Source organism: Hyaena hyaena, unplaced genomic scaffold (genome assembly GCF_003009895.1).
Source record: "Hyaena hyaena isolate Hyena2069 unplaced genomic scaffold, ASM300989v1 scaffold_402, whole genome shotgun sequence".
Taxonomy (NCBI): Eukaryota; Metazoa; Chordata; class Mammalia; order Carnivora; family Hyaenidae; genus Hyaena; species Hyaena hyaena.
In genome coordinates this window covers 1,515,524-1,533,067 of record NW_024081034.1, presented here as the reverse complement: position 1 = coordinate 1,533,067, position 17,544 = coordinate 1,515,524, and the positions used below count along the sequence as shown (strand labels likewise).

Sequence of the window (17,544 nt, the reverse complement as noted above, 5' to 3'; positions counted from 1 at the left end):
GAGATCGTGACCTGAGCCAAAGTCGGACTCAACTGACTGAGTGCTACTCAGGCGCCCCTATTTTTATTTTATTTCTGAGAGAGAAAGCAAGAGTGTGTACAAGTGGGGTAGGGGCAGAGAGAGAGGGAGACGGGATCCGATGTGGGCTCTGCCCTGACCACAGAGAGCCTGACGCAGAGCTCGACCTCACGAACCATGAGATCATGACCTAAGCCAAAGTCAGACGCTCAACTTGACTGAGCCACCCAGGCGCCCCAGCAAAATAGTTTTTATACACATATGTGTGTGCTTGTGTGTGTGTGTGTGTGTATGTATATATAGTTTTTCCCCTAAATCTCTGATGAGGTCAATTTCAGTCTCCGATTGATTTTCTCTTTAAGATTACTGCGGCTGTATGATCATTGAAGATGAGGAGGCCCCAATCTCAATAACCCTGGATGACACCAAGCCAGATGGATCGCTGCCCGCCATCATGGGGTAAGTCGGAGCCCACATGGTGTGGATGCTGGCAGAGCCTATGGAATCGAGTGCAAGCAGTCGTAAATAACCCTACAGAAACGTATCCTGGTCCACGTATTAATGTATTAGAGTAGCATTTTGTATGTGGCATAAGGACACTGGGAAGGCTGTAGCCTTGTCTTCAACCCAAGCATCACTGCATAGCATCTATTGAATATGTTCATTATTACCCTGGTATAGACAGAGACAGAGAGCCCATGAGGAAGTGGTGTTTGAAACCGAGCCAGGCGTGGAGTGGATGACACTCTTCCCATTAGGCTGTCCTTGACTGGGGATGGTTTAGGGTTTGGTTCTGTGTCTGGAGGAGGGGAGCCTCTCCCCTTCTCTTTCCAGCGCCGCCCGGCCCTCCCCCTCCAAAAGCTGCTTTGGCCGTTTGGGGACTAGGGGTCCAGAGAAGGAAGCGGCGCTGTCCCAGAGGAGTTGCTAAGGAGCGTCGCCTTCCTCAAAGCGACACAAATAAAAGGGCTGTTGTTTCTACCACATGACACCCAAAAGGCATGGCTTCTGTAACAACCAAGCGACTTTCAGAGACACTGCGGTTTTCCCTTTCCCCCGGGGGACGGTTGCTCACGCATGTTGCAGCATGGAAGGGAAATTACCAAACCGAGAGGCACAGACCCGTGACCCAGGACTCGCACGCTGCACTCCTGGGCTGCCCACAAGATATTTCGCAACCACTTCTCCGGCTGGAAGATATCAGAAATAGCACTGGCCTCCCTGCGAAGGGCGAAGGGCGGGTCCTCATCACAGGAACACATCCCCTCCGTCTCTAACCCTGCTGGGCAAGAAGGGGTCCAGATTATGTGAGCAGTTTGCCACCACCTTCTATACGCCAGAGGAAACCAGAAGGTTGAGGTGGAGGTTTGGGGAGACTGTCAGTCAAGCCCAATCCAACTGCGGGTGGAAGGACATTAATGTTCCTCTTGCCCTGGGAGTTAGATACTGTGGCCTCTGCCTTTCTGGACTTTCCTCAGCTTTATTACCAAAGCCACGTGTGGGAGCAGTTTTCCAGGTGGGAACGGGCCACTGAGGCAGTTCCTAAACAGGGATATTCTAATCTGCTGTATCTGGACACCCACGTTTATTGCCTGCATCCTGCTCTTTGCTCTGGGCAATGAAAGCCTTAATCATAGGGGTGGTAATTGCCCAGCCCGGGGTTTGTGATAGCTAGTACCTTTTGGACACTAGAAAGGACCTTGTACTTCAGAGCTGTGAAGTTTCCCCAGCCCAAAGCCGGCATGTTTCACTTCCTCAATAAAACACCAAAGAAAGTTAAAGAATAGTTGTCCATGGTTAGAATGAGATCAAAGGGGTTATTTCATTCTCGATTCGAGATTTGACAGGAATGACCCACACTAACCGTCCAGTAGAAAAGGAACTGTAAGGGGCACCTGGGTGGCTCAGTCGGTTGAGCGTCTGACATCGGCTCAGGTCATGATCTCATGATTCATGAGTTCGAGCCCCGCGTCGGGCTCTGTGCTGACGGCTCAGAGCCTGGAGCCTGCTTCGGAGTCGGTGTCTCCCTCTCTCTCTGGCCCTCCCCTGCTCATGCTTTGTCTTTCTCAGTCTCTCAAAAATAAATAAAGGTTAGAAAAAATTTAAAAAAGTAACTGTGAGAAGCACCCAAGATCTAAAAAGCGTTTTCAGATAAATCGTTTAATGTTTCATCAGATACTGGGGGTTTTCATTGAAATCCTCTGTAAGCCTAAAATGGTGGATTCTGGCATAAACGTAAAATTTAACCAGAATCATTACTAGCAAGCCATGATGCAACCGTGGTAAATCAAGCAAAATTAGGACTGTATAAATGACTGAATACCCCAGTGATACTCAGTATCAGCGTTACAGATAAATTATAACTGGGTTTTACTGAGTGACTGAATTTGGAGGCTGTGCTTGGCCAGTTTCCCAGAAGCCAACTTGGAGATGGAGATTTGGGTAGAGGGGGTCCGTTGAGGTGTGCGCTCGGGGTCACTGCTGAGCTGAGGGTAATGAGGGCTTGATCCTGAAGGGGGATCTGGGTCGCCTGCCGCCGCATTCACTACAGCTGTTTACTTAGATGTGCTTTTCCAGCTTTAAAAAAAATTTTTTTTTAATATAATTTATTGTCAACTTGGCTAACATAGTGTATACAGTGTGCTCTTGGCCTCGGGGGGGAAGATTCCCGTGATTCATCGCTTCCATACAACACCCAGTGCTCATCCCACCAAGTGCCCTCCTCACTGCCCATCACCCATTTTCCCTGCCCCCCTGCCCCCCCTTCAACCCTCAGTTTGTTCTCTGTATTTAAGAGTCGCTTATGGTTTGCCTCCTTCTCTGTATGAAACTATTTTTTTCCCTTCCCTTCCCCCATGGTCTTCTGTTAAGTTTCTCAAATTTCACTCATATGAGTGAAAACATGTATCTGTCTTTCTCTGACTTATTTCACTTAGCATAATAACCTCTCGTTCCATCCATGTTGTTGCAAATGGCAGGATTTCATTCTTGCTCCTTGCCAGTAGTATTCCATTGTATATATAAACAACATCTTTATTCATTTGTCAGTCGATAGACATTTGGGCTCTTAAAATATTTTTTTAAGCTTATTTATTTTGAGAGAGACAGAGTACGAGCAGGGGAGGGACAGAGAGAGAGGGAGTATCTTAGGCAGGCTTCGCACTGCGAGCGCAGAGTCCGGCACAGGGCTCAAACTCACAAAACTGTGAGATCATGACCTGAGCCGAACTCAAGAGTCAGACGCCCAACTGACTGAGCCACCCAGGCACCCCATGTTTTTCTGGCTTTTATCAAGTGTTTGGCAGAAGGTTAACAGTCATTCCCAAGGTATCATTTAACGCAACATGAATTCGGCTAACATTTGAGGTCCAACTACATGCCCAGGACTGTGCTGAACTTTGGGGGTAAAATACTGAGTAGGAGGTGACTAGTTCTTTAGGAGCCCACAGCCTAGAGGGATTTTGGACACGGGCCGCCCGAAGGCAGCGTGGCATTTGCTGTAATAGGGGGAGGCAAGAACACTGTAAGAAGAAAAGGCACCTCTTCTGTCACCTAACCGTTCAAATGTAACTTCTCTCCCCAGCTTCATACTTGCCCGAAAAGCAGAGCGACTTGCCAAGCTCCATAAAGAAATCAGGTAAGAACTGACATTTGAAACCTACATGAAAGGTCGTCTTTGTATTGCGCTTGTGGCGCTGATAGCAGCCTAACGGCCTCATGAAAAACCCCACAGTCCACGACTATTCCCAAAATCCCAACGAATCAACCTTGTTGTAGCCTTTTGGTCACAGGCCCCTCGACTCAGGGCTGGCCCATACGCGTGTCTTACTTTAGTTTTACATATTTGTGTTGATTTTACAGTGGTGGGGAAGGAGGGTTTCCCTGGCGGGGAGAGATGGAGAAAAACGATAGGAAACATTAGCCGTGCAAACAGCTTAAGAGGCTGAGTCCTGATCGCCTTGGGAGACCCTTAGCCCTTTGACAAGGTTCCCGGATGGGGGCGTGTACTTGATCTAAAAGGCAAATGCATAGGTATGTTTCGACGTGCTGCACCTTGTGCGCATAGGTCTCCCTTTGATTGCCCAGCACACAGCTCTGATGTCCCCTGGTATAGCTTCCTGGTATAACACAATCATTTCAGGACAATGACTTTTTTTTTCTTTCTCCCTTTCTCTTTCTGCCTTGTTGTATTTGCTTCGTTTTGCCTTGGAATCCTTTCCTGTGGTCAAATAAAATCTTATCAGGAACTCCTCCCTGGAAACCATCATTTGGCTGTTCGGGGGGATGCCTCTGGGAATTTCGGATATTCCCTTCTCAAGGGTAGCCCCCAATTCTTTGTTAGAGGGCCAGTTTGGACACACGTACGCTTCCCTCTGCATTTAATTAAAACAAATTAAGCAGCAGAAGTTCCCACATTTGCACCCGAAGGTGTTTATTTGAACCACCGTGAGATTTAATTTCAGGAAGGACACTGTCCACCTACTAAGTCAAAAGAGGAAGAACCTGGGATCCAGTGACAGGGAATGGCTTGTCCGAGTCTCCACAGCTAGCTTGCTACAGTGTCAGGAATAGCATCTAACGCATGCTTTTTTTTTTTTTTTTTCATTACTCTACACTGAGCTTGACATTTTCTTTCGGATTTCCTGCTTTCCCTCCTTATTAATAGTAAAATAAATACCAGCCTGTATGTAGACATTTGGTTATGATTCCACATGGTGGCTGAACTTCTCAAAAGTTTTTCTAAGGCAAAACCCTTAGAACTCTGCATATGTCATTGATTGGAGCAACTTTCCCAGACCCGACGGCCTCAGAATCTACCAGGAAAATATAGGTGGAAAAAATACTTTTCTGACACTGGTCAATTATGATTTTTGGCAGGTTAGCGGTGGGGCCTGAGAATTTCGTATTTTTTAACAAGCTTTTCTTTTAATTATTTTTATTTTTTGAGAGAGAGAGAGAGAGCGTGAGAAGAGGAGGGGCAGAGGGAGAAGGAGAGGGAGAATCAGCACAGAGAGCTCAATCCCACAACCCTGGGATCATGGTGTGAGCTGAAATCAAGAGCTGGACGCTTAACTGTCTGAGCCACCCAGGCGTCCCTTTTTTTTTTTTTTATATTTTATTTATTTCTGAGAGAGAGAGAGAGAGAGAGAGAGACAGCGTGAGCAGGGGAGGGTCAGAGAGAGAGGGAGTCACAGACTCCGAAACAGGCTCCAGGCTGTGAGCCGGCTGTCAGCACAGAGCCCAACGTGGGCCTCGAACCCACGAACCGTGAGATCATGACCTGAGCCGAAGTCGGATGCCCAACCAACTGAGCCACCCAGGCGCCCCCAGGCGTCCCTTTTAACAAGATTTTTTTTTTTTAATTTTTTAAATGTTTTAGTTATTTCTGAGAGAGAGAGACAGACAGACAGCATAAGCAGGGAAGGGTCGGAGAGAGAGTGAGACACAGAATCTGAAGCAGTCTCCAGGCTCTGAGCTAGCTGTCCGCACAGAGCCTGACGCGGGGCTCGAACCCACAAACCGGGAAATCATGATCTGAGCCAAAGTCGGATGCTTAACGGACTGAGCCACCCAGGTGCCCCTTAACAAGATTTTTAAATGATGATGACAAACAGCCAGATTTAGAAACCAATGAGTAAACACAACTACAAGAGATTTGCACGGTGACCTCTATTGGCCATCATTTGAAATATGTTCTTTTGGGGTGCCTGGGTGGCTCAGTCAGTAAAGCATCCGACTTCGGCTCAGGTCATGATCTCACGGTTTGTGGGTTCAAGCCCCGCGTCAGGCTCTGTGCTGACAACTCAGAGCCTGGAGCCTGTTTCAGATTCCGTGTCTGCCTCCACCCTGCTCACACTCTTGTCTCTCTCTGACTCACTCTCAAAAATAAATAAAATTAAAAAAATTAAAAAAAAATTAATAATATAAAATATGTTCTCTTATTTTTAGAGCCCAACTAATCAGTGCATTGCTCTAACAGTTTTGACTTAACGTAACTTTTCCAAAAATGTTTAGATTAAAAAAAAATTATTTTAGTCAGAAATTTCTTTAAAAGTATTTATTTAAGTATTTATTTATTGGGGCGTCTGGGTGGCTTAGTCAGTTAAGTGGCCTACTTTGGCTCAGGTCATGATCTCACAGTTCGTGGGTTCGAGCCCCGCATCGGGCTCTGTGCTGACAGCTTGGAGCCTGGAGCCTGCTTCGGATTCTGTGTCTCCCTCTCTCTTCTGCCCTTCTTCTGATCATGCTCGCTCGCTCGCTCTCTCTCTCTCAAAATTCAACGAACATTAAAAATTTTTTTTAAGTATTTCTTTATTTTGAGAGAAAAAGAGAGCAGAGGAGAGGCAGACGGGGAAGGGAGAGAGAATTCCAAGCAGACTCTACACTCGGCGCAGAACCCAACTTGGGGCTCATTCCTATGACCATGAGCTCATGACCTGAGCTGAAATCAAGCGTGAGCTACTCAACCGACTAAGCCACCTAGGCACCCCCCCCTAAAATTTTAAATTTAATGGGAGGAAGGTATAGAGAAGATAATTTCCTGATGTATTTGTCTGAACTTATCTTTGACTCATCTAATACTCTAAAATACAGTAAATAAGGACTTCTGTTTCTATTATAAGTGGCTTATTGTCCATGAATGAAAAATCAACTGCAACGTAGGTTGACTGGAATTTAGGAGAGAGAGGGAGAGAGAGAGAATCCTAAACCGGCTTCACACTGTCAGCGCCCCTCAGGCGCCTCAAGATTTCACTCTGTTTTAACAAAGACTATTATCACATGTCCCCCAAATAAGCTAAGCATCATTCAACCTTCAGAATAAGGCTTGTCCATACTTTTGTTTTCTGATGGACTTGCAAATATTGGAATTTCCATTCCTAATGCTCTTGTGAAGTGGGTAAGAACTAGTTATCTCTTCCCAGAGTAGGACATCACCTCAGCCATCGCATTTGTCTCTCCCTTAAAACCTTCTATGGAAAAAAATGGTGGCAGTAAGCACTGTTTATGCTTTCACTTCCTTCTCCCGACTTAATACTATCGATCCATGAAATCAAAGCTCTGGAAGTTCTAGCAATGGTGGAAATGTGAGCATTCGGGTACATTTATAAGAGAGAGAGATTTGGACATGGTTTAAAAGTGTTTTCTAGGGGCGCCTGGGTGGCTCAGTCGGTTAAGCATCCGACTTCGGTTCAGGTCATGATCTCACGGTTTGTGGGTTCGAGCCCCACATCCGGCTCTGTGCTAACAGCTCAGAGCCTGGAGCCTACTTCGGATTCTGGGTCTCCCTCTCTCTCTGCCCCTCCCCCATTCATGCTCTGTTTCTGTCTCAATAACAAATAAACATAAAAAATTTTTTAAAAATACTTTCTAGGGGCACTTGGGTGGCTCAGTTGGTTAAGCGTCCAACTTTGGCTGAGGTCATGAGTTCACAGTTCATGGGATTGAGCCTCGCATGGGGCTCCGTGCTGACATCTCGGAGCCTGTTTGGAATTCTCCCTCTCTCTCTTTTCCAGCCGCTGGAGCTCACACTCTGTCTCTCTTTCAAAATAAATAAACATTAAATAATGTTTTCTAATGGTATTGGCAACATAAAATTGTCATTTTTAAAAACCTCTGTTTCTTTCACTGCTAATAAATAGAACCTTCCCGTCCTTCCTTTCCCCTCCTCTCGTTTTTGGCCATTTGCCTCTTCAGCTTTTAGTGCTCGCCTTTCAGATTTGAGTTAAGCCCTTTGCCACCTTTTTTAGCAAGCATTTTTTTTTCAGTTGCTCATTAGCGTATAACAAATATTTTGGAGTACTTTCAGTGTTTACACTATATAAAGACTAAGGAGGGTAAATACCAGAGTGTGTAACTGGATCAGTGTGAGGCTGTTCAAACAAATCCTGAAATTGAACCGTTTCTTTCTAAAAGGGATAATTTCAGTAAATTAGAACTTAAAAAAATACTTGTTAATGTTTATTTTTGAGGGAGGGAGGGAGGGAGGGAGGTTGCCGGGGCAGAGAGAGAGGGAGACACAGAATCGGAAGCAGGCTCCAGGCTCCAAGCTGTCAGCACAGAGCCCGACGTGGGGCTCGAACTCAGGAACCGCGAGACCATGACCCGAGCCGACGTCAGATGCTCGACTGACTGAGCCACCCAGGTGCCCCAAGAACGTTTTAACGTCACCAAGAGTCGTTGTGAGTTTGAAAGTATCTTGTTTCGGGAAGTGCTTAGATGAGTTATGCTACTGATTTTGAAGACCTGATGGTCATTCCCGTAATGAATTATGAGGGTAGCCAATGACTGAGCTAACATCATGAGGCACAGCCTGCCACCCCAGATGCCCTTGGAAGTCCTGTGTCCACAGAGCATTCTGCCGAGTGACCGATTACTAGACTAGAATGATCTTAGGCCTCTCATGGTGTAGAATATTTTTTGTTATATTTAAAAGATTAAGGGCGCTTTAGATGTTCATAGATCTTTACAGCATAAATAGAAGACAGTTAAAAGACACTGTCATGTGTATTAGAGAATTCTAAACGGGATTATTCTAGAAGTCTACATATTCCGGAAGTCAATCGACATCAGTTCCTACACTGGCGGTGCTGAATCTAATCTTTGTTTTCCCATTTGAATCCTGAGTAGATACGATATGGGATGGTAAAAGAAGTGAAAATGTGAAGGGCGCCTGGGTGGCTCAGTCGGTTAAGCATCCGACTTCCGCACAGGTCATGATCTCCCGGTTTGTGGGTTCGAGCCCCGTGTCGGGCTCTGTGCTGACAGCTGGCTCAGAGCCTGGAGCCTACTTCAGATTCTGTGTCTCCCTCTCTCTCTGATCCTCCCCTGCTCATGCGGTCTCTCTCTTTCCCAGAAATAAATAAAACACTAAAAAAATAAAATAAAAAAAAATAAGTGAAAATGTGAAAGGAAAAATTCTGTTGAGTCTTCCAATAAAATGACTATCTTGAGGGATAGTGGGGTAATTTGAGTGCAGAGATCCATCGAACTCTTCATTTTATTTAGTTACCATCAGTTTTCTTTTTCTTTAATAAATCTGGTTCATTGCCAGGATCCCCGGAACGCCCTGTGTCTACTCCACGCACCTTAGCTATTATTTCCTGAACAGTTTCTTAATTCTTTTTTGTAGGAAGAGGAAAATCTGTGAGCTGTACGCCAAAGTGCTAGGATCGCAGGAAGCTTTACACGTAAGAAACCCTCCACTCTAATCCCTAGAAGGTTCTGTTCCGTTTGCTCTAAGTGGTAAAGCAAAGCCAATTCCGGTTTCCCGACAGTCTGACGAAGAGTCTTATAAAAGGGATATACACTTACTGAGGATTCACTCCCGCCACAAAAAAAGCCAATAAAGGCTGCCGGCAGATGCAGGCAATTTCTCTTGCAGTAGTTCTTGGGCTGTTGCAGGGTTCCCGGGAAAACTGGTGGCCGGTTGCAGTCAGAGGTGGGTGTGGGCGATATCCGTTCCCAGGACGGACGGCCTGTCCTCCCGTCTGTCAGCTGAGTGCTTTGAAGTAAAATCCCAAATACGGCATCGTGTGTTGGTGGGGGCGCACGCGCGCGTACTTGACCAGATGCGCTGAATCTGGACTCTCTCGGGTCAAAGTCATCCTAATTGATTTTTCCATCTGGAGACTCAATTCGCAGCTCATTTAGGGATTCTGTCTGAGGATCCTGTTAGATCGCCGGGGGCTCTTTCAGCGGATTATCTCTGAACTGTTCAAATAATAGACTTGCAGAATGTGTCAGGGAAGAACTCAGAGAAGGTTCCCTCGTGTCTCTTGGAAACCGCTTTTCACCTTCAGGGGTCCACCTTTCGACAGGATTCCCATCATTCTCTCTTCCAGCTCAGAGAAGTGGTTCAGAAGAAAGCCTTTCTTAGACGTTGTGCTGATCTTCTGCCTTCTCCCGTCCGCCCTTTTCTTTCAGCCCTGGTAGATGGGCAAGTCAGGTCTGTTACTTAGAGAATCCAGAGATTTGAGCAGACCTTTCCAGAACCCGACCACTGACAGGGTTTCCTGTAGGCTTATTCTAAAGACTTAAGAGTCTTTGTGGCACTGCTCTCTCTGCCAGATACTGGAATACTCCACGGCCCCTCCTCACCAAAAGGTTGAGAAATTCGGCATATCCATGTTCTGTCACTTGGTACCTCACAGAAGGCCATCTGCTTAGTCCTGTCATGTTTCCCTGTAAACAAAATCGCAACACAGGGCCCCCTTTTTTTAAACATACACTTTTTGTTCAAGTGAGATACATGAGAGACTTCCTTGTTGACTGGTAGCATTTCAGCTTCATCTTCCCTCTGGAATTTTCTCCCCACTGAACTGCAGCCCGTGCACTACGAAGAGAAGAACTGGTGTGAGGAACAGTACTCCGGGGGCTGTTACACCGCCTACTTCCCCCCTGGGATCATGACTCAATACGGAAGGTACTACCCGCCCACTGTACCGATTAATATAAGACACGCACATGGGGCGCCTGGGGGGCTCAGCGGTTAAGCGTCGGCTCTTGGTTTCAGCTCAAGTCATAATCTCGTGGTTCGTGAGTTCAGGTCCTGAGTTGGGCTCTTTGCCGATGGCGCGGAGCCTGCCTGGGATTCTCTCTCTCTCTTCCGCTCTCTGCACATCCCGTGGTTGTTTGCTCTCTCTCTTTCAAAATAAAAAAAAAAGACATGCACCCTCCCTCAAAAAAATATATATGTAAAAGACATGCACCAAACTTAAGAAACTCATAAGCAAAGCTCGATGGGAAGTTAGAAATAGTAGTAGTCAGCAGTTTGATTTTGAATGCCCCGGGTAGCTAGTGGGTATATTTCTGGACGTCCGTAGGAAAATAGGGATGTTGGTACATAGATCAGTAGCTGTCAGCACATCGAAGGAGAGCAGAGCACAGGTGAGGATTTCAGGTGTCAGTGCTCCCTGTGGGACCTCTTCGAGCCACACTGTCCTCCCAGTGGCCTCCTCCTTCTTCTTCTTTGTCTTCTTTTTTATTTTTTTATGGTTTTTTATTTTTGAGAGAGAGACGGAGCACGAGCGGGGGAGGGACAGACAGAGAGGGAGATACAGACTCCGAAGCAGGCTCCAGGCTCTGAGCTGTCAGCACAGAGCCCGGCGTGGGGCTCGAACTCACAGACCTTGAGATCATGACCTGAGCCGAAGTTGGACGTTTACCCAAGGGACCTTCTTGAGCTCGGTCAGACGTTTAGTTTCACACAACTACCCCAGGCTTCTGGGTAGCCTTCTATGCAGAAGGACGTTAACTAAACACGCCTGGCTGCAGCCATTTGTCTTCATGGGGAGACGTCCTCGCTGTGTGAGGAGGTGATCTCGGCACAGAGTCAGGGGAGTCCACCTTAGCTTAGAAGCCTCCTGTCCCATAGGAGCCATCGTCTCTTGTAACAGCCTCATACGCATGGTGTCCGGCCAGGGTCCCTGCAGGAGGCATGCCCTGTTACAAACAAGAGGCCCCGGCACCCTGGGAAGCCCAAGGTGACAGCTTCCTACTGGGTATTTGCAATTCATGACAACTGTTCCAGGCCCAGATGCAGTTACAGCGTGTGTCGGGGTGGGGGAGGCATGTTTGCAGAAGCAGTGTCGCCTGGTAACGTCCCTGGGCATTATACCTTCATCGGGTTCCCAGAGGGACAGAGCTAGAAAGTTAACTCAAGGCCACATGTGTCCACGGAGAAACAAGGACTTGTTAACCCTTTCCTTACATGAGATTATTCTTTCTTTCTTTTCTTTTATTTTTTTTTTAAGTTTATTTTGAGAGAGAGAGAAAATGAGCAGGGGAGTGGCAGACAGGGGTACAGAGGATCTGAAGTGGGTTGAACTCTGACAGCACCAAGCCTGAGGCAGGGCTCGAACCCATTAACCGCGCAATCACGACCTGAGCCGAGGTCAGACGGTCAGCCTAGGGAGCCACCCCGGCTCCCGTTTGTCAAGAGCTCTTTGTGAGAGAAGGCCCACTTCCCTGTCCTCAGCCAGCCTCCAGAGAAATTCACAGAAGCCTACCGTACAGACGTGGTTATTTTGAGACAGACCTAGAATCCCTCGGGTCCCGCCTTTGCTAGACATCCAGTTAATGCCCCTGTCAACCTACTCGCCACTGCGGTTCCTCCTGACACCCTGGGAGTGTAGGCTGGGGTCTGCTGCCCGATACCTTCTTGTGATGAATGCCCCCCCCCCTTTGGAAAAAACGGTGTAGGGACCAGAATGGACCACAAACAGGGACGCCCACAGCCAAGAAATCCGATGGTGGATTTCACGTGCGTTCTGTATTCTGATCCCGGCTGGCTAGGAAAAGGCCACCGTCCCCTCCAGTGACTGACGACCTGGCAGCCTGATTGTCCCCGGCTTGAAGGTTCAGCTCCTTGGACGCAGGCCCAGGCAGCAGGCGGGGAGCCTTTCACCTTCGGCTGGGCCGCATGGGAGTCTTGGAATCGGTCGGGATTGGCCTGTGTTGGGCGCAGTAAATGGTGGGCTCATTTACCCTCGGTGCCCTTCCCAAGTAACGGTGTGCGACCTCTGTTCCCTGGAAGGGTGATTCGCCAGCCCGTCGGCAAGATTTACTTTGCTGGCACGGAGACAGCCACACACTGGAGCGGCTACATGGAAGGGGCCGTGGAGGCCGGAGAACGGGCAGCTCGAGAGGTAAGGGGGAGAGCGAGCCGCCCCACTCTCCCTCCTGAGGGCCGTCCGTGGTGGACTCGGCACCTGGCCCTCCTGGGTCTTGACCCTGGTGCATTTGTGCATCCACTTCTTTGCGGCCCACGCCACTCGCAGGGCTCACCTGTGGCCAGCGGGGCCTCCAGTCGGTTGGACCTGCAGAATCTCACTCCATAATATCACGGCCACTGTCTTTCAGGTCTTGAATGCTCTGGGGAAGGTGGCAAAGAAGGACATCAGAGTTGAGGAGCCCGAATCGAAGGTGAGTGGAGCAGCTTCACCTCCGCTGACCAGTCATTGCGTATAAAGCTTTGACTTTCGTCGTCTGGCTCGTAGTGTCGCCGCCGATGCCGCTCTGGGGCACGCCCACGCGTTGACTGGGCCCGTACGTTCTGCCCGGCCTCGTCCACGCGAGCGCCAGCTGTCTGCTAATGATCTCTGCTCGTTCACACAGGATGTTCCAGCGGTGGCGATCACCCACACCTTTTGGGAGAGGAACCTTCCCTCGGTGGGAGGCCTGCTGAAGATCATCGGATTCACCACCTCAGTAACTGCCCTGTGGATCGTGGTGTACAAACTCAGGCTCCTGTCCCGTCCGTGAAGTTCCAGCCACGTGCTTTTTGCTCCTCTTCCCCAGCACTGTGAAAAGCAAGCTGTTGGCAAAGGCCATGTAGTCCGACTGTCGTGCCACGCACTGGATTTACTCCCCCCATTTAGTCTCATTCGGTGTCCGAGTCAAAACCAACCCGGAGAACCACCTCGTTAATTTCAATAAGATCAAATTGCACTGTGAGATTTGCCTGTGTAGACTGATTTGTGTTCGATTGGTAGAGTAAAAACCATGTGATCGATTCCTTAGTTTCCAGACATTGTAATGGAAGAGCTGATCAGAAACCATTTCTGTGTCGGGTTTTCCTCCTCTTTAACACAGAATGCCTGATGATTGCACGCAGGACGCATTTCGCTCTCTGTCTCTGCCTGGAGCGGTTGCATAAGCAAAGGCCCAGCCTGTGACTGTCGTTTTTAGTCCTTAGGAAATGGCGAGCTGTGCGCCCAGACGCTCGCAGCTTCCTGGGGGTGGGTGAGCGGTTGGTTCACCCACCGGGTAGTAAATGGAAATAGCAGAGATAGACCGTTAGCGGGGGACATCTAGCAGGCTGTGCCTCAGGGATCTCCTGACCGCTTCTAATTTCCTGTGAGGTTTCTAGACATCTAGCCTAATGTTCAGTTAACTTAACGTGGTTACCATTGAGTAAATATTAGCATGCTGATCTCTCTCAAGTAGGAGCGGAAATACACACGATACATTTCCAATTGCTATCTGTTGAGACTGTCAAGTACGGCAAGGAAATTGGGGCTTAATAGTCTATCCTCAGTGGCTTTAGTTATTAAGTTTATGACAGACATGACATCGATGGATTTTCATATGAAGAGTCAGTTCTCTATTTTAGGAGTAATGTGGGCCCAGAATTGTGCCCACCTCTTTCTGGCTTCTCCCGTTTTAAAACCTCAGATTTTTTTCTAAGCCCCTTCCAGAAGGTTTCGGCCATAAAAGGCTCCTTTTTAAAATATAAGCATCCGGAAAAAAATCAGCACCAATGTGATCAAATAAGGCAGTGGACGAGATTCAGTGGACTTGGGTACCCAGGTGGATACGCAGTTAACGCCTTATCCCACATCATTGATGAACAAGGCATTTTAGAGGAAGTTTCTAGATAGCTGAAGTTGACTCTTTAATGTACCGAAAAGCTTAAATAAAAATTTTGATGGGCATACTTCCATACATTATTCAACAAGCAAGATTCAGATTCACCTTTTTTTAATTAATCCGGTCAATCGTTAGGTGCCTCGCTTATTTTATACTTTCCTCAGAGAGTGATAACCTGTGTTCACCCCTCTGCTGAATGTCGCATGATTGATTTATAGCTGGTAAGTCTAATGCTCTTTCTACCTTCTCCCAGATTTAGGATTTTATTTCATACCCTTATTATCTCCTACTACCTCTTAACCTAATCTCTTATCTTCTGTTGAATGGGAAGTAAAGATTCCCAGAGAAAAATCAACCCAAGTTTACTACATAATTAACCTTATAAGCTCGCAAGTCACTGGACCCTGATAATGAGGGCTTAAAGTACTCCAATTTTGCCTGTCCTAAGAGCAAAGAGCAAAATTTTTCTGCCACTCTTTACTTTGTAATTGAAAAGCGTTTTAGCTAACATAGCAGTTTGGGTAATGTCTTGGATATACTCCAGTCCAGAAGGAGTTGCCGCATAGTATATCAAACTGCTTAGAGAAATCACATCCCCGATCTATTTCAGTTGTTTCCGTTCACTTACTGATTAACTCGGTTCTGACACACCTTTTGAGGAAATGCTGATTTAAACCTCTTAACTGGCAACTGTTTGAGTTATGAAGGGGTGGTTAGCATAGCCAAGTCTTTAATGTAGGACTCCTGAGTCTGTGATGTACCCTCTTCTCAAACTTTTTAGAGAATCAATTTATTTCTCCTAATGAGAATCAGCCCTGTGAAACTGCAGCTTGAGCTTAAAAATGAATACTAGTCTAGGTGTACGTAGGTAGGAAATCAGAGCTGAGGACACCCACCATTCTGTTTGTCCACTGCCAGGGTCCCATAGGTAGGTCTTTCTTCCAACCCCGAGAAATGAAAGGCAGTTTCAAGAGCTCGTAGGGCCTCTGGCATTTGCTTCCTAGCTCTGAAGGCTGAGTTGGCCTCCCTCCATAGTAAGGTCGAGAAGTAGACGTGAAAAGTTAACCTTTTTGTCACAGCTGTTGAAGAAGGACTTAAACCACACTGAAGGAAAACTCCGGAAGGATTGTGAAACTATGTTTACTTTGATCGTGGACTTGGTGCCTCGTGTTCTGTCCGAAACGTGCCCCAGTGCTACATGTGCGAGTACACATACGCGTGTGTTTTGCCATTGAAATGTGACTTTGCCTGTGTGGTACTGTTTTGTTTGTTAATAAAGTGCATTCCCCTCCCTGATTCGGACCTGGCTGCTCTTTTTAGTCAGTGCTCCCAAGGCTAACTGGCTTCTTAGAGCGGGAGGTCACCATGAGGCCTTGTTGGTATTGGCTCCCAAATTCTCAGACTTCCATGTAACTCTCCTGTTTTATCCCGGGTTCCAGGGAGCTGATTGAATGCTAGAACACTGTGTTCCTCAGGGGGCCACAGCCAGTGTGGAGTCTGATGGAAACTTTCTCAGTTAGCTTAGGATACCTTGAGCAAATCACCGTAGTTCCCTGCTTTGGTCTCCATCCAGAAAAGGGTGGGCTGTACTTGACGCCTTCTAAGGGTTCTTTTTCGTGTCAGTGTTCTGTGACGCATACGTTTGTTGCCAGCACTCTGCCTATTTTTTAAAATTTTGCATCCTTTTTTAAAAAAGTATTTAAATTCAAGTTGGTTAACATACTGTGTAGTCTGGGCTTCAGGAGTAGAATCCAGTGATTCGTCTCTTACGTATGACACCCAGAGCTCATCCCGAAGAGCACCCTCCTTAATGCCCATCCCCCATTTGGCCCATCCCCTCACCCACCTCCCCTCCAGCAATCCTCAGCTTGTTCTCTGTATTTCAGAGTCTCTTACTGTTTGCCTCCCTCTCTGTTTTTATCTTATTTTTCCTTCCTTCCCCTGTGTTCATCTGTTGGGTTTCTTAAATCCCACCTATAAGTGAAATCATATGATATGTGTCTTTTCTCTGACTTATTTTGCTTAGCACTCTGTCTAGTTTGGCCTGTGTTGGTATTGCAGGGCAAGTCACTCAGCATTTCTGTATCTTTTTTTTTTTTTTCCCCTTGAGGCGGGGGAAGAGAAAGCGAGAATGTGAGCAGGGGACTGGCAGAAGGAGAGAGAATCCCAAGCAGGCTCCGCACTACCAGCACGGAGCCCGACGTGGGGCTTGAAGACACGAACCACGAGATCATGACCTGAGCTGAAATCAAGATTGGAACACTTAACCGACTGAGCCCCTCTCCAGGCGACCCTCAGCCTTTCTGTGTCTTGGTTCATTCGTTGTCTTAGGTTGGGTTCCCGGGAAACAAAACTGAGATGCAGAGTCTGGGCAGAACTTTCCCGGGGACAGCTCTTGGGAAGTATAGCTCAGAGGGTGAGCAAGGCAGGAGTGGGCAGGAGTTGACCTAGAAAACAGTTGTAGCCGAGGCCTCAGCAGACTCTAGGAGGGAGTTGGGAAGACCCTTCAGAGTTGATCCACATTGAGACAAGGGATCTGGCCACTGTCCCTTCATGAGCTGCTTCCTGGGAGGGGGTGTCCCTTTGGGTTGGGCATGGTACGTCCGAGGACGACTCCCATTGAGGGATTGCAGTGACCTGAGATCAGCCCGTATTCCCAGTAGCTGGGCGATCCAGGGAAGGGCACTTGACTTGTCCTTGACTCCGCAGGAACATACAGTTGCCCTTTGTCACGGAAAAGACGTGGATGTGAGCTTTGGTTTTACAGATAGAACGGGGCTATCTCTGTGAGCCTATCCCTATTAGCTAAGGAAACTGCTTGTAGAAGGTTGTGCTTCTGTGCTATTGACGTGCAAGAAAGAACTCAGAAGTGGAAGAAACTCTGGAAATGATTCGGCCTCTGTCTCGATGAAGAAGCCTCTTCCACAGGTTACTAACTGAGCAACGCGGGGGAGATGTGCATTTCTAAGCAAGAGCCCCGAATCCGGTGTTTTCAGGAGTCAGGCAGCTAAACATGAACAGTAAACAGCAGAGAGGAAGCATTAGAGAGTAGCGGGGATTGTGGCTGACCTGGTATTTATACTCAAATTCCTTTAAAAGATCTCTAACCAATGAAAACATTTGAAGGCTTTGCCCACATGTCAAAATTGTTCTGTAAGT

General features: G+C 47.4%; 1 protein-coding gene across 1 annotated transcript in view; it reads left to right on the top strand.

The window, feature by feature from the left end:
• Positions 1–15,681, top strand: part of MAOA (monoamine oxidase A) — a 70,872-nt gene extending 55,191 nt beyond the window's left edge. Inside the window, exons 9-15 of the mRNA XM_039251915.1 lie at positions 381–477; positions 3,599–3,652; positions 9,146–9,203; positions 10,341–10,438; positions 12,551–12,662; positions 12,877–12,939; positions 13,132–15,681. Of these exons, the coding sequence (XP_039107846.1) occupies positions 381–477; positions 3,599–3,652; positions 9,146–9,203; positions 10,341–10,438; positions 12,551–12,662; positions 12,877–12,939; positions 13,132–13,278 (629 nt within the window). The 3' untranslated portion in view covers positions 13,279–15,681. The remainder of the gene's footprint in view (positions 1–380; positions 478–3,598; positions 3,653–9,145; positions 9,204–10,340; positions 10,439–12,550; positions 12,663–12,876; positions 12,940–13,131) is intronic.
• The last annotated feature ends 1,863 nt before the right edge of the window (positions 15,682–17,544 follow it).